We start from the raw sequence: 17,806 nt of genomic DNA, 5'->3' as shown, positions 1-17,806 counted from the left end.
GTGATTTAATGTAATATGTAACGTATGATATAAACCATTAACGGTTAATGTGACAATTATTGCTTATTTAAAATGTAATTGAATCTAATTTTTCCGATATAATTTTTATATAAACGCAAATCAATTTATGAAAAATCTTATATCGTTCAGTTATTTATATTTTAAAAACAAAATGATCTCAGAGTTTATCACATTTTTCGCTATAACTTCTTGTATTTTTTTTCATTAATTAACAGCATAGCTTGAAAAGTGTAATACTTTTTTTTTTTTAATACAAGATAATTTAATAATAACAAATGTACATATAAATAGCCTTAAATCATAGAATGTCTTAATTGTTTTTTCGTTAAATGGTATAATTTTTTAAAAAATATATCTCTTATACAATTCTTGAACATTTCAGAAACATTTAAAGAAACTTTCATTACTCATTAACTTTCACCATGCTCGAATCTTATTTATAATTAGGCAAATAACAGTAATAAAATGTAATTTTATCTAATTGACTAATATTATAATTTCTCATATTTAACTATCATATAAAATATGAAATTTAACCAGCAGTAAGTAAAGATTTAATGTTAATACAAATAAGATAAACATTTATTACTGTACTAATGTAGAAAAATTATTTTTCAACAATTATTCGTATTTTAATTAATTATCATTGCTATAATCAATGTATAAATCGAGTAACAGAAAGATGTTAAGATAATATTAAATTCAGCTAAGATGATTAAAATTCAACTGCATCTTAGTTAGATTCAACCGAAAAGAAAGAAAAATGACGCGTTTATATTAATGAGAAATTGAGCCTTTGAGTCGCCGGCGTTAATTAAAAAAATAATATTGCTGAACACTCGGTTGCATAATTGTGAAAAGCCAAGAGGAAATAAAGAAAAATCATGCAAAAATTTTTTTTTTTTTATATACATTCTTTCATCATACCTTAAACATTTTCATGTTTTGTATTTCATAATTACATTCGTACCTCTTCAGTACGTCTTTCAAATTTTTACAAATCATCTCTTCTACTATCGCTTGAATAATCATTCATTCGATTCCAATTTTCTATATACATGATTACATCAACAATCGAAGTGCAAAATGTAGCAATAAGTACCAAGGTACAGCAAAAAATCGAACAACTTAAGTATCCATGTGCAAAAATAATTAAATAATTTGTTCGTAAAAACGTTTCGACAGAGGCGTGTTGATTAATATTATTGATTGAATATAAACCATTATTAAATGAGATTGAAATTTTTTAAATTATTAACAATTTGATTACTCGGAGACGCATTGATTGAAGGCATTGATATCAATAAAGTCGTATGTCTGGTACTAAGTTAACTTGTAATTTAAAAAACTTATCAGCGCTAAATTAGTAGTAACAACAGACTTATAATCACTAATGAGCACTAATCAGTTAAATAAGCAGCAGCTAAGTGCTAATTACCACAAAGTAGCTAAATTTGTTTCGTTACTCCACAGCTTTGATATTTTTATGTCTTATAAGTTATATATACTTATTATTATATATATTATTATTATATAATATATACTTATTATATATATATATACTTTTGGAACACTGAAATTGCACTTGTTCCAACATTTAGTAACTATTAGTGATGCATCGTTACAAAAGTTTTATTGTATGTAGCCAGTGGAGTGGGGTGCGTAATGAACTATGCATTTATTTAATAAGAGATATATCTATTAATGTTGTGATCTTGGTATTGCCAGTGGTGCGTAGTTTCGTAGTGTCGGTTTGATATTGTTGTGCACCTCTTTAAAAAAGCCAATTAAAAATTAAGTCAAAGATCGTCCGTAGCGACAAAAATGTAATTTATAGCTTAATCGATGAAATTTAATTCACACGTATCTGGAGGATAAAATAATTGTGTGTAACCACGTTGAATGTGATTCGCTTTTTCATACATAAAGCAGTTGCAGTATGCATTAATAGCAATGTAGACGATACAGCGATGTATACGTCGCGTCGTTGCGTATATTTTCATACCCAGATTAGTCTTTTCTATTATACGAACGCGCCAATGCGCCAACAAGTACACACGCCCACATGCCCGTAGACGGGACGTGCTACGCTAGCTAATGAAGACTTATAGCGAAGAGTAATCACGAAAACTGGCGTCAAATGTATATACCAGTTTGACAAACACAAGAACATTATTGGTATTATTATTTTATTCATACACGCACACACAAAATCAGTGACGGCCGCTTGATTCGCGAAAAGTTTGCCGTTCTGTGTTGCGTGGGAGCGTTTCATAGGAGTTATACAAATATTAACACGACAAGCCGTTTATTAGGAAAGGAACGTTAGAATATACGAATATATATATACAATATATATACAATAGAATATACGTTATATATATATATACGAATTGGTTCATTAATAATATAACGAAAAATTTCATCTGTAATCGAATTATGAGACACGGCGAGCAAATGTTATACGTTTGAATTTTATAGTCAGCAGGATAGCTTCAGTCAATATTTTATTGAATTCATTACTCCCGTGGCTATGGTGTTCGTTATATTAAATGTTGTCTTTGTGTAATTTATGCGAGTATAGCAAATACCGATGTAGTTTTTATTTGTACACCGGCATTAATCCACGCAATAATAAAATATTTTCTAAAATAAATGGATAAATTATTAATTGTTGCACAGTTACATTTAATATATATTACATCAGTGATTTATATTATTCAACAATTAACGGCGCTATTCTTGTATTTTAATTATTCATTAGGATATTTAAAAACCTTCCTTTTGAAGGTTAATTTAACCTATCTTTCAAGAAACACAAATACTTGTGTTTTCTATTTAGAAAATAAAGAACGGTATTATATTTTTATATTTTGAAAGGAACTTAATCTTGGTATTATAAATTTTTCCTTACTTTTCCTCAATCATTATCGATCTCTCACAACAATATCGCGAGAAAACTTCAAATTTACAAAATCTCAATTTTCAAAGTAATTAAAGCGCTTATATTATTTACTGCATTAATTACACTGATAATTGCTTGGTAGATAATGTAGAATTAATTGAACTCTTAATATTTAATAGCGCAATTCGTGTATGTATGCTTGCGCAGAGTAAACAAACGAATGCGTATTATGACTTTGTATACACGCAGATGTAAGCGTGTGTTCGAGAAAGAAAAGCATAAGACGAAAGATGCCAATAAATGTAGAATAATAAGAAAATAAACATTGCATTGTTGCATAAATAATGGTAGATGAAAAATCAAGGTAGAATCTTGTATGGATGACGAGTTAGAGAGATAACGAGAGATTGAAATCAATAATGATGAAATAAAAATTATTATCAACGTTTATCTGCATACATATATTATGCAAATAAGTTTATTTAAAAAATATATATTTAATATCTGTTTTTATACAACTGAGATACAGCTTTTAAATCTTTGGTGCAATGCGAATCGCCGACATTATGATGAATGTACAATGTATATAGGAAAATCCGTTTTCAGCATTACTGATAAAAGATCAACTTCGAGAGAAAGATAAAAAGAAATAAATAACATGACAAGATCTGCTTTCAAAACTAGTCAATTTTTTATTTGCCCTGTTACAAGCGTGTTTTGTTGTTTATGTTTTATAAATAATATGTACATTAGCTTTCACCTAACGTAATAAGTTATTGATAATTTCCAAGCATTTTACACAAAGTTTTAGATATGGATTTATATATTTTCGCTCTCTTTCTCTGTACAACAAACAGACAAACAAACAAATAAGAAAATAAAATAAGAAAGAAAAAATAATCAATTTTCATAATAAGAACGAGAATAAGAAATAAATACAGTGGCATTAAATTTATTTAATTTTACACAACATAGAAAGTAATATCATCATTTGAATTAATTGCACTTTATATATAACTTGATTTATCTTTTATCATTCGTATACATTATTAACTCTGTATTACGTAAACGATCTTTCTTTCATTCTCAAAACTTACATTAATATACACTTTAAGCCAAGAATAATGATTTATAATATCATTGGACTCTAAATGTTAGCTTTTTTTTCACTTTTATAATAAACAATTTAAATAAATAATAATTCAGGATTTAACCGCATTTCTTTAACTTTCATTAACCGCATATGCAGTGTGTGCGAAAGAAGCATTAATATTGAAAAATTAAAATATGAAATAAGACATAATTAAACACAAGTTTATGATCGTGTATTAAAGCACAATGTACATTGGATTTGAATGGATTCCAAGCGCAACAAAGAATATTTTTATACTATGACTCTTTATAAGTTACAATCTACATGAATATTCAAATTGACACACACACACACACACACACACACACACACACACACACACACACACATACACACATACACACTCACACACAAAACAAACAAACAAAATATACAATAACTATTATGTATCTATCAACATAGATAAACATACGATGATAACATATTTGCAATTATTTCGAGAATAGTTACTAAACGTTAAAATGTAATTGTTTAAAGTAAAATCAAGTTTTATCTACAACAGTTAATGCGTGCATAATTCATGAATTAAAGATGTGAAAGTGTTTCAATTCCATGGGCGCTAAAGTTGAGACGATTTTAATTCATAATACGATTAGCTTGAAACTGTTAAACAGATTAGAGATAAATTGAGCAGGATTATTATTATAAATGTAGAATTAAATGTCGAGATTGTCGAGATATAAAAATTGCATTAAAAGAATGAAGAGGAAACAAAGGAATGTCGTTTGGCTGGTTATTGAAAATAAATCGATACTTTTGCATTTATATAGTACGAGATCAAAATGTAATATTTGAAAGAGAGAGAGAGAGAGAGAGAGAGAGAGAGAGAGAGAGAGCGTGTGTGTATATATTGGGGAATGTAATTTAAATAAATAGTGCAGTGTGTAGCGAGGGTGGCATTATATTCTTATAAGCTTGAGTACACTTTGGCGTGAGCGCTTATCGGGAGAGGGAGCGTGATTAGGTGGTGGTGGTTAGGTGCGCGTTGGTCGAGAATCCACGGAGCGGATGGACTTTTCGATGAGAAATGCCACGCATCAAAAACGTATGTAAAGTAAGGCGAAAACAACTTGAGCGGGCGAGAGGGATATTTTTGGCGTTGGGAGGTATCGCGGCGGTGCGTAGTCTATCGATTTTGTTAACAATTGTTTTTATCACGGAGGTCGGGGAAAAATAGAAGGGACTGCCAAGTTTTGTTTACATGTCTGTCTGTCTCGCTTGGCATGCGCGAATGTGCGCGCATCAATTAGAAAGAGATCGAGTGTCGCCGGGGCAATGAATTTTGTTTATCAGAGGCGCGAGAGAGCGAGCGCGTAATTAGGCATCAGGCTGCGCACAATGGCGCATCGTCGTCAGCAATCAGGAACGAGAATGGAGGGAAGAGACTAGCATGGGGCACTACCATCCGAGAGACAAAGAGCGCGGCCCGTGTGCACGCTCAAGCGAGAGATAGCGACGGGCCGTACGAGTTAGTCGGAATACGTGGGGAGGGGGGAGGGACAGGAAGAAAGATGGAGCGAGCGTGAGTTGGAGGAAGGAGAAAAAGGAAAAAAGATCGTGTGCATCCATACGTGCGTTTAACTGTTCGGTTGGTGTGCGCGCGCACGCGCATTAATGCCGCTCTTTCGTCCGTGTGATACAGCAGGCAGCATTGAGCTCGCATTAACGGGCAGCCAACTCTATTCAACAAATTGCAACGAGCAGCAGGAGTTCGTCGAGTTTTCCTCCGGTCGTTGTCGCCCTCTTTGTCTCAAAGTCATTTTCTGTCGACGGAATTAAAGAGGGACGGACACCCCACAGGATGTGGCACTGCGACGAGCTACGTTGTCGACGTTCCGTCGCCCGTGTCAAAGGGAATTCCTGGATAAAGAGAGCATCCCCCCCCCCCCCCAACACCCACTCTTATCTCGTGCATTTTTCCGGTTGCGCCGAAACGTCGCTTAAGCACGGTCGATGATAGACTTTTTCCTCATTTTCTTTTCGACTTCATAGCTAGAGTCGTCTCCCCTTTCGTACTCGTAATCCTACCTTCTATGCCTCCGCCTGCTGTTTCTTTCATTTTTTTTTCATTTATTTTCTTTTTTTGTTCATCCGTCGCGACGGATTCGTTGAGTGCAATGCCGTCGCAAGGATCGAGCCATCCTTGATAAATAGATAGCGAGGATGATACGCGAGAGAGGAGGACCGAGAAGGACTCAACCCATTTGGCTTCTCAATGTGCCTCGACGAAGGAAAAACTTTTAAAATCAATAAACAAAAAAAAAATGAACTAAAAGAGCAAACAGGGGGAGGATGAATAGACGTGCCGAAAGCCAGATGATACTCTTGCTGGAGCGCGAGTAGCGCAATGCTGTGTAATCGGTATTCGAGAGGAGGAAGGAGAATTGGATGAAACCGGTTGGATGAAACTTGCGACGGAGACGGGGATCAAGATGAAAGATCGACGGGGGTCTCGTAGCGCTGATCTACTCCGGAGTATCGGCCGTGTAGTACCGGCTACAAACCTGCACCTTCGCCTCGCGGAAGAGCCTCTCGCCGACGTCGAGGGACGATCGCCCCTACCTTATGATGCACCCCGCTCGCTCGCGACCACCAGCCCCCACCCCGATTCTGTACTGAGGCCACGCGCATGCACGCAACGGAGCTCTGGCGAAGCAAAGATGGCGGCCCGTCGGCAGATCTCGGCGCTGTTTACCGCCGGGGCGCTCGGCGCTGCTATATGGGCCGAACACCCGTCTGTAGTCGCAGCGTAGATTTGGTCGGTGCATCACGCGTCAGCGAAGGAGTCTGCAGTTGTCGTCGACACCACCGCCATCACCGTTACCACCACCACCATCACTACCACCACCACTACCACCACCGCCGCCGCCGTCGTCGTCTTCGTCGTCGACCGCCACCGCCAGCTTCACAGTCGCAGCGGTCGCCGCAGCAGTAGTCGTCCTAGCAGCGTTAGACATCGTAACGGTGACAGCGATAGCCGCCGTTTCGGTCCGCGAACACCTCGGCGACGTCGAGGAACCACGAGCGCGGGAGGAGGAGGAGGGCTGGTGCGCACGCGCGAGGCTGGCTCTTCCAGCGGCACTGGCGCCTCCGCGTATAGCAGCGCCGAAGTCGAGCGCGGTCCGGCGCGAGCGAGGACCGAGGCCGCCGACTCGTGCTACGGAGACGACGGCGCGGCCCGGACCCGCAGCCGCGCAAGCCCTGCGGCTCGCGTCGACGCATTAAGCGGCCGCGAGCCCGCCGGGGAGTGCGGAGGCGCCCCTGTGCTTGCCTGAAGCCGCTCGCCGACGTCGATTCCGAGGGCTGTTACCGCGAGATGAGCCTCGGTCAGGCAAAGCTTCGCATGGACGAGCTCGCCGGAGCGGAGTACGATGAGGAGGACGAGGAGGATAGGAAGAAAGAGCAACGGCACATGGATCGCGACGACGATGTTGTCGTTGTCGAGGGGATGAATGGGAGGAGGGGTGAGGGGTCGAAGGACGAGGTAAAGGCGAAGGCGAAGGCGGCAGTAGCGGCGAGGGCGGTAGTGAGGTCGATGACAACGTCGACGCCGATGACGGCAGCCACAGCTACGGGAGAAGTTGGTGTTGCGGCTGCGGCTGAAGCTACGGCTGCCGCGGCCTTGACAACCGGTGCTAGCAATCCCGTGATGATGATGATGATGCGGACAATGACAACAACGACGATGACGACGACGTCGACGTCGACGATAGCCGCAGCCACGGCGTTGGCAACGACAACAACGACGACGGCGACGTCCACCGGCACCGCCACCGCAACCGCTGCCACCATCGCTACCACCACCGCCACCACCACCACCCCCACGACCACCACCACCACGACCACCGCCGCCGCCGCCGCTGCCGCCGCCAACAATAACAACAACAACAATATCAATAACTACACTACCACGGGAATAACGAATACGACGACGTCGACCGCCAGCATTACGAATGCGAGAATGAGGGCTGCGGCGATGGACGAGGAGCGACTGGGCCCGGAGATAGGAGACGAGTCCGCCAGACTACCCTCGACAATCATACTCAGCGATAACGAGAGGCAGCAGTTGCAGGAACAAGTGGCGCTGGTTGTGGACACCCAGCTGCGAGCGATGGCCGTCTCGACGACGGTGACGTCGACGACGACGACGACGACGAGGCCGACCGCTGTCACGAGCACGAATACAAACGTGAACGCGAATATGACGACGACGACGACAACGACAACGTCAACGGTGACAGCGTCGACGGCAACAACATACGACGACGACGACGACGACGACGACGACGACGACGACGACGACGACGACGATGGCGATGACGACGTCGTCGTCGCTGATGGACGCGTCGATGCGGGCGCAGCATGACACAGCCCCCTCCACGGCTACCTCGACCGGTACGCGATCTGCCGGCGAGAGTTTCGACGACGTCAACGGCAAAGACGTGAGTTACGTGAGTAACATGATGTTGAGCAGATTCCGGCGACGCGAGTACCACAGTGACGTCATAGTTAATTCAAAATTATTTATCCTTCTTCGTTCTGAGCTCCCGACATCTGTTTACCCTTATTATTACCCACCACACCCCTCCTATCATCCTCGCAATCTTTTCTCCTTTTTCATGGGCGCTCGATTAGTTTACATAGAGCGCTGTGTTGCGGTGGTTCAATCGTCGTTGCCTTGCTTTGTCATCAATTTGCCCTGTGTTTTTTTATCTTCACTCGTTTATTTATTTGCCATGTATTATGTCGTGGAGATGTTTGCCCTGGAGGTTTGTAATTAATTGTCAGATGCTGGAGGCGATCGAGGTGTACTGGCGTCGTCGTAGAACCGACGACGGCACCACTATGACATAGCTCAGCAATGCAAATCTCTTACCTTTAGTTAATTCGCCAATTAAAGTGGAGATCCAGGCACTTTTCAAGATGGCGCCTAGATTCATACATACGATTCATTTTTTCCCATTAGATTATTTGAATTTCGATTGTGCATAAAAAAATAAAATAATAAAGGAGCTAGCAGTCGTAAGCTCTTCAAGCATTAATTACTACTACTTGTTTAGAGTATTGTGATAAGTAATTCTATTTTGCTTTTTACTTTGCTCTCTGGATTTCCTAAAGCACACATACCTGCTCTTTCTTGTTTTGTTTTTCTTTTTTTTACAAACTATCGTTCATGCAAAGAAGAGCCATTATATATTTGCAAAGATAATTCAATGGTAAATTAGAGAAAAATTAAATATACTTATATCACATTATAATTGGAAATTGTCGGACACGTTTATATTTATGTGTTTGTAATTACAGTATAATTGAAAAACTTTCCTTGATAAGAATTACTTAACAAATCATTGAAAAACAAGATTTGATTATTATCAACAGATTAAAAAATGTGTATCTTCCTTTTCTTATACATCGAAACTGAATAGAGTTATTCAGTGAATTAGATATAATTGCCACTTGACAAAAGCACATTAATACTACAAAATTATTTAATTAATTTAATTGCCACTTGACAAAAGCACATTAATACTACAAAATTATTTGTAATTATTATTTGATTTACATTTTTATATATTCTATTAATACAGCTGGATTTATACTTCGCATCATAAGTATGTACATGCATGCGTATGTATATGTTACAAATCATTTTGGATGAATTTCTCAGTAACGAATCGAGATAACTTGAATGCAACTTAAATATATTCAAGGCTAATATATTATATTTCTATATATATATATATGTGTGTGTGTGTGTGTGTGTGTGTGTGTGTGTGTGTGTGTGTGTGCGTGCGTGCGTGCGTATATATATATATATATGTCTCGGCTTATATTAATTTTATTTTAATAATTATGCTTACAGACCGATTATCGATAAATCATTGAAAATATAAACAACTTTAATAAGTCATTATTTTATTTATCAACGTGATTTTAGAAAAAATTTTTAAATTATTTCACTAGAAATATATAAAAATTTATTAGTTTGATGACAATAATAAAGTTACATATATTGATATGCACACTGTTACTCGTCAAAATAAATATTATCACAAGTATCATGTACCTATTAACTTTATTTAATGCAAATGTTATTTGACTTGGTAATCCAATATATTGGCATGAATACAATGTATTAATTCTATTTTTTTCTTTTTCTCTTTCTTTACAATTTAAATTAATGCTAACTTTTATTAGTTTATCTATACAAGTTATCTTTGGAAACTTTTAAAGTAAAAAAAAAAATTAAAAATAGTAAAGGCAAGAAATTTAAAAGAGACAATCGAGAATATAAAATTAAAAATAGAAATTTTCAAAATTAAATTTCAAACTTACGTGCTCGAAAATTCCATATAATTCATTGATTATTTATTCCGAAATAAGCCATTTTTCGTCCAATATTGTTTTGATATTAATTTGCTTTATCATATTGAATTATCCTATTGCTAACCGCAGAGTTGAAATAAAATATTAATCATCCACTGTCCAACATGCGTACCTGTTATCAATTTTATCCAATAAAAATTGTGCAAGCTCTCGTAAATAAATCCCTAGCAGTAGTTAGTTCTCTCGCAATATTTTTAAAATTTTTAAAACAGTTTGCATTTACAATTTTATAGCAAATTAAGGTAAAAGATAAATCACCAAAACTTGTCCAAAAGTTTTGGGGGAATTTGGTCGTTGAGGGGGGGGGTTTAACATAAATTAATCGGTGAATCATAAAGGGAAAAAATATGTTACCTTGCCTAACGAATTGGTCTACCGAATTCATTCAAAGAAGTTTACTATAGGCTAAACCCCCCCCCCCCTTTATATCACACCGGAGCGATGTTTTCATTTTTTTATGGCAATCGTATTGTTATTTCGCTGTTTATGGGAAAGGCTATATAATCATATCTAGGGGTACAACAACTTTCTCCTTACTTCCTCTCGAATTGTCCTATATCGATTGTCTGTGCCGCCTCATCAGTTGCCTCGTTCTTCATCTCACAATAATCTCGATATTTATAAATAATAAAATATAATCTTAAAAATAATGAATTGGATTTTGTCAAGAAATCCTGGATGAATTTCTTAAATAAGCTATCGTTAAAAACATTTTATTAACATTAAATATACATAGGTGGATGTAATAAAAAATTCCTCGATCAAAGTTGTAATAAACTCTTGGTTCCCTATTTCATAAAATGTTTAAAGTACAAATGTTCGATAAATCTTTCGACTATTTAAGCGATTTTAAATGAATATTGAAATGAAAATATTCCTGTGAAAAGCATATATACAGGTCGTGCGCTAAAAATAATGGCCAATTCTCATTAAACTCGAAGACATTTGGAAGTTTTTTTTTTTTTTTTTATAATAATCACGGCTCTAGTTATGACGTTAAGCTTATCCATGTTATTATTATTATTAGAACCTGAATAATATTTATCGCTTTAAAGTTTTCAACCATTTTTTATTGAGGAGGCAAGATTTGGTGAATTTCGTCGAAATGACAATTTCTACGAGATGAGATTATATAAATCAATGGAAGGCAATTTTCAAGGATTTGTATTTGTTTGGTTAAAATTTTGAAATACGTTAATTGCATACTTGAAGTATATGCAAATAAATGCTTCGGATTTTAAAATATATCGAATATTTCGAATGATAAGTGTAATAATATTATTACCACATTGAAATCTCAATGCCATAAAAATAACAATAAAGCAGTGCGAAAAGTACTTTGTATGTATATATATATATATATATATATATATATATATATATATATGTGTGTTAAAGCATCAGTATGTTTTATAATTTTCTCGACGCTCGCAAATAATGGCTGAAATAAAAACTTACAATCAATAACATTGTAAGAGCGGAGTATATAAAGAGCCGACGACGATCGAAACGCCGTCATTTTCTTCGCTTAACATATGCTTACGTTGAAATCTGACGATGAACGTTTGTGCACGAATAGGGCAAGTCGCCCCGTGTTTATTAAATTTATGCGTACTCTTTCCGATAAATGTCGCGGCGAGAGTAGGAGGGATTCAGATGTCAAGCGAGCACGCTCAATTTTTTTTTTATTTTTTTTTATTTTATTTTATTTTATTATTTTTAACCTGACCTATAAAACTTTATTGATTTGTTTGTCGAAGGCAAATATGATTTATTTTTTTAATATTTTACTTTTTTCTTCTTCTATTTAATTATCTGCTGTTTTCTCTTAACCTACGTTTACGAGAATATTATTCGGACGAAATTGCCCTCGTATCATCTTGTTGATGGGGAACGCTGTTCCTGAGCTTTAACGCCGCCTCGTAATAACGCTCTTATCTCTCACTATCACCTATTCGCATAATAATAATAATTATTATTATTCGGGTTATAAATGACCAGTCTTGTGGTAATCAATAGAATTATCACCGAATTGCAGGTGAGGCGTGAGCACTGAGAGTATGGATTATTGATTATTTATTCGACAACTAGGCAACAAGAGAGTGCGATAGCTATCTCGTAAGCAATATCGGGGATTCGGGATGGGAAGCGCTGGTGGTAAGCGTCGACGGGAAATGGGGAAACGAGCGATGGAGTAATGATTTTCTCTGTACTTTTCAGCGGCTAAAGCCCTTCATTCGAACATGCGCGAAATTCGAAAGTGGCAGCGGTAGCGGCGACCAGGACGGCATGATCTCGATGGAGGACCGGGTGGACATAGCGGCGAAGAAGCGCAAGACCCGCCGCGGCAAGCCCAAGCACCGCAAGCTCAAGCCCTACTCGAAGCAGCAGCTTTCCTATCAACAACGTCTGCGTTGTCGCGCTTCGGGCCGACCGACCAAGACGGGCCGCCAGCCCCCCGCCCCCTACAACACCACGCAGTTCCTCATGGAGGACCACAACGACCTGCCGGACCTCGACGAGAAGATCGCCGGTGCGGCGAGCAGTGGAGGTGGCGGTGGCACGGGTGGGATTGTGGGCGGGGCCGGTGGCGGGGGCGGGGGCATGGGAACGGCCGCGGCCGAGGTCCACAGACACTTCACGAGGCCGATTGCCCTGCCGCGTACGAGGGACTCGAGCTTCAGCGTCGACAGCGACGAGGCCTACTTCTATTCCTCGCCCGAGGACGAGGAGGAGTTCCTCACCAAGGAGTTTTCGAGCGCTTACGAGGACTTGCACGTGGAGCGACTGAGCGCCCTCACCAAGACGGAGCTCATTCAGGAGTACACGCAGCTTGAGACCAAGGTCGACCTACTGACCAAGTGGTTGCGTAGCAAGAGCACGAGTGGCGGCCAGGCGGAGGTCATGGAACGCGAGTCCGCTCCCAGCGTCGATCCCAAGGACTCGGAAATGGCCAAGAAGCTAAAGATCTTCCAGCAGCGCGTCGACGAGCTTCTGCAGCAAAACGCCCAGCTGCGGCGCGAGAACAAATTGTTGCGCTTTCAGAGGCACGGGGGCAGTCCCATGTCGAGCGTAGACAGCGAGAGCGATAGCGACAGCTCCAGCAGCGGCAGCTTGTGCAGCTGCAACCATAAGACGAGCCCTGGGTCCTCGCCCGTACCGCCCTCCTACAACTCGCGACGCGAGAAGCTCACCGTCGGTCGCAGAGCCGAGAACCTCGTCACCAGAGTCGGCTTTAGCAGCGACAGCTCCTGTACCGAGGTTAACGCGAAGGTCGCGGCGGCCGCGGCTGCCGTCGGTATGCCTACGGACGACGGGCACGAGTAATCCGACATCTAAACGTACTCTACTTTTTTTTCGGCACAGAGGACCAGTAAAAGCGAGAGAAGAGCATACGGAGTCGTCACCGGGAGTAGTATATGCGAGTCGAATGTCGTCGAATGTCATCGAATGTCAAGGACATACTCGAAGAAAGTGTGTGCGCGCGCGCGCGCGCGTACATTTTAGAAACTTCTTCTCATGGAGGAAATGCGAGCGTGAGTGAAAGAGTAGAAGAGTGGGTGTGGGTGTACGCGCGAGCGTACAGGATCGAGTATGCGCTTTTGTGTGCGTGTCCGTGTGAGTGTGCGTGTGAGTGTGCGTGCATGCGTGAGAGAGAGAGGGGGGCAAGACAGGGCACAACAGCGAAGCAGAGACACAAATATAGTGAAAGACAGAGTTCGTCGCATATCCGTTAGCGCATCAATATATTATAATCAAGATTTTGCAATCCTAAACAAGGCGTAGGTGGAAATGACAGCACCATGATTGCGGCAATTAGTAAGCCACTTCTAAAATGTTTAATATAACAACTACTACTTAAACACGTCAATAAGGAAACATCATAAATATTATAAATCATTGTAGAATATGTATAAGTACATACACTTTCCTTAAATCTTTGTCTTTATGCTACTTTGTAATGTATAGTTATCCTTTTCTACATTTTGAATTTGTAAATTATTCAAATTGTTAATTTCAAGTGTCATAAATTTTTATTTATTTTTCTTTTTCTTATATAAGTTTTGTCCATTTAATAAAACGTTGATATGTGTTACGAAGATGGCGTTTATTCCTCAATGGTCTATCCGATTGTTATGCTACGTACAAAGAAAAAAAAAGAAAAAAAAAAGAAAGAAAGAAGCAAGCAATAATTTTTTATATAAGTTTACTATACCAGGCCGCCTGAATACAAACCTACGAGCATCGTGCATTTAATTTGAAAAAGAGTTGTCCGTAAACGTGTACACCTTCTACGTGGTACACCTTTGTGAGATGTTCGATGAAACAGCAGTTTGCAAGATCTCCATTTCTTCTTTCAATTGGTTCAAGTTTCTATTACGCTAACTGATTAAGTTACGGAGTCGTGAAGAACGATCGGAACTTACAGAATCAGCAATCGATATTATAGAAGTCAAATCATGAAACTCGATAATGGAAAAATGGCCTAATTATTTATTAAATACAAGTATGCTTTTAACTCCTTTATACATTTATACATCCTTTCTGATTAATGTCGACCAAGTAAGCCTTTTTTCTTTTTTCTTTTTTTTTTATACTTTTACGTGTCTTTATAATACAATAATTTAATCTTTCTTTTTTTTAAGTTCATTTAATACTATACCGAATAATATATCAAATAAATCTTTTAATTATCGAATTTATTTTTTTTTTAACGTATACAAGTACTTTGTCTTTTATAAATAGCTGCATATTTTCTTTTCTTGTTGATTATTTGTAATATTTGAAATTTAATTTCTGAAAAGATTTACATTTTATTTCAAAATATCATCAATACCTCATCCAAGAATTGAAGGCAATTGCATAATTTTCCATAACTATTTGTATAATTGTTTAAATAAATTACATTGATATTCTTCATAAAAATTTATTCGTGTCTTCATTATTTATTAAGAAATAAAGAGCTCATAAACAGCTATTCAAGTAATTAAAAATACAGATTTTATATTCTATTAAAAATTAATAGGTCGCACTCGGCATTGGGCCTCTAACTATTAGAAATTGAATTCCACGCTTTCACTATTATTAGAGAAATTCAACGCAAATGGGGCCTTTTTAATATTCATATACATATAGCATTCTGCAAACACAATCGTTTTAAGTGCCGCGTAACTCCTTGGTTCCCAAGTTTTTATATCACGGGGTGTTAAATCGTCATGCTTAATAAATCTGCCCCAAAATCACAGAGCGTTTAATATTCAAGAAATTTAAACAAACCTTTGCTCGTTAATAGGAGATCTTTGAAATAAGATAGTCGAGGACTACTTTCGAGTACATCTTTTAAACATAACGGTTTATTCACGATATTATTTATGCCAATAGTATCATCTGCTCTTTCTTAAGCTTACTCTCAGTCGATTAGGTTGAGTTAGGCACATTACCAATATATTGCTCTACAGCCGATTGGTGTATTCTCTCATTATACCATGAAAATGACAAAAATTCATATTTCAAACAATAATACCGAGTTGCATACCTCCATCTGAGCATATATCAATTATGTCCAACATCTGGACAATAATAATGCGCGTTATCGCGTCATTATGCATTATGCATCGATACAAACAATTGCTAATTGAAAGAATTTATTCTTACGGGTTAACTGCTGTGATCATTTATCCTTCTAAAGAATCTGTCCATCTATCAATTTTATCAACATTGGAGTACATGTGCAATTTAATCGAGCAATTTATCGTTAGATATCGAGGAGGTAGAACGAGCCTTTGTCCGCGTAGTATTTGTGCTGGATGAGGTATGCAGTTGTAGTAAAATTGTAATTTAACAAAGTGGAAGTTGCAGTTGTTGGGTGGTTCGTCGATAGTGACCTTGGAATGCAAGTGAAAGCCTTTTCCAGAGGTGGGGTGAGAGTTTGGTGCGATAGCATGACCAAGCATGAATTATTAACAAAAAATTATATCAATCACAAAACAGTCAAATATATTATTATCGGTTGCAAGCTGAATAATCGCAGAATCTAAAAATTTCTCAAATTCATTTATTGAGGTAAACTCATTTGCTTTATGCCTAATGTCGTGTATCCAAAGTATCCAATAATCGCAATTTACTAATTTGATACGTGCGAGAGTGACTTGAAGTCATTCCGTTGACGACGAGTTGTGTGTAACAACCCGAAAACAATGTTAAAATAAACAAAGTTTGTTCTTCTTTTTTGCAATACTTGTGCGAATAGCATCTAAATCTTCAAATGAGAAGTTTTAAATCATAATTCTTACTCGATTCAAGGAATATTTTATCATCGTCGTAGTCACTATCACCAAAAACTAACAATGTCTAAGCAGGGTGATTGGTCAATAATTGGCGGAATTGTTCTCAAATTACTTGCTGTACATATCGAATTTGCGAAAGCAGTCTTGCACTTTCACATCCACATCTATTATTTAATACAGGGCATCGAGTTTTGTCCTTGGATGTTCATTTATAGGATTCGATCGTTAAACCTTTATATTTTAATTTTTATTTTCGTCCTTAATTTAGTGTCATCTCTCTCTCTCCTTCTCCCTTTCTCCCTCTCTTTGAAGAAATATAGCGTTCATTTTTAGCGTGCCGATCTTGTCTTAAGTAGCGTAGTAGCCCGTGATCCTTTGAACGTCAACGTCGACGACTATTAGCAAATGATAGATGCTGATTTTTATTAAATAAAAATCTTAAATGTCAATGATTTCTTTGTACAATGTTTAAAAGTGTAAATTATTTAATAATACTTTAACGATATTCGGCACCGCTAATTGGTGTTTGTCATTCACAATCGAAAGAAGAATGCGTCGAAGGGGCGCACAATAATATTACCAATATAACTTATTTATCCGCAATCCACAAACCCGAGCAGGATTGATTTTATCTTGGTGCATGGTCGTGGCTACTTGCCGAGCGCGCTGACATAAACTTCCACTGTAAAATCTGCATTCGTGGAAAACTTAAATTGGAATCGTCTCGGTCATGATTAAATTTGACGAGTATTTGGGTTTATATGTGGGCAGGCCCACAAACACATACCGATGCCTTTAGCAGTGCCGATTTCGGCTCTCGCTTATATATTTCTTTTTTTCCCATCCGTCATTCGTCCTTAGTAATGAACGCTTCAAAAAATATTGCAAATTTGATATCGCGCAAGCTGCAATGGCAGAAGCATGGCAAAAAAATGAATTCTTCTTGGGAATAGTTTACGCGCATTTGAATTTGCGACGTTCTCGCGCCTTTTCCACCAACACTAACTCGTCGCGCACTGCGCTGCGCGTCAATACGAGTACCGAGTGACGACA

The 17,806-nt window shown here is 38.3% G+C and overlaps 1 protein-coding gene across 1 annotated transcript; it reads left to right on the top strand.

Annotated features, from left to right (window-relative positions):
- The first annotated feature begins 7,962 nt into the window (after positions 1-7,962).
- LOC105366002 (protein HEXIM) lies at positions 7,963-13,906 on the top strand. Its single transcript, XM_011504305.1, has 3 exons — positions 7,963-8,221; positions 8,421-8,521; positions 12,687-13,906. Exons 1-3 carry the CDS (start codon positions 8,041-8,043, stop codon positions 13,791-13,793), a joined length of 1,389 nt encoding a protein of 462 aa, XP_011502607.1. The 5' UTR covers positions 7,963-8,040; the 3' UTR covers positions 13,794-13,906.
- Positions 13,907-17,806: the final 3,900 nt, after the last annotated feature.

The sequence above is a fragment of the Ceratosolen solmsi genome, unplaced genomic scaffold (genome assembly GCF_000503995.2).
Source record: "Ceratosolen solmsi marchali unplaced genomic scaffold, CerSol_1.0 scaffold25, whole genome shotgun sequence".
NCBI classification, from domain to species: domain Eukaryota; kingdom Metazoa; phylum Arthropoda; class Insecta; order Hymenoptera; family Agaonidae; genus Ceratosolen; species Ceratosolen solmsi.
This window is presented reverse-complemented; position numbering and strand designations above follow the sequence as displayed.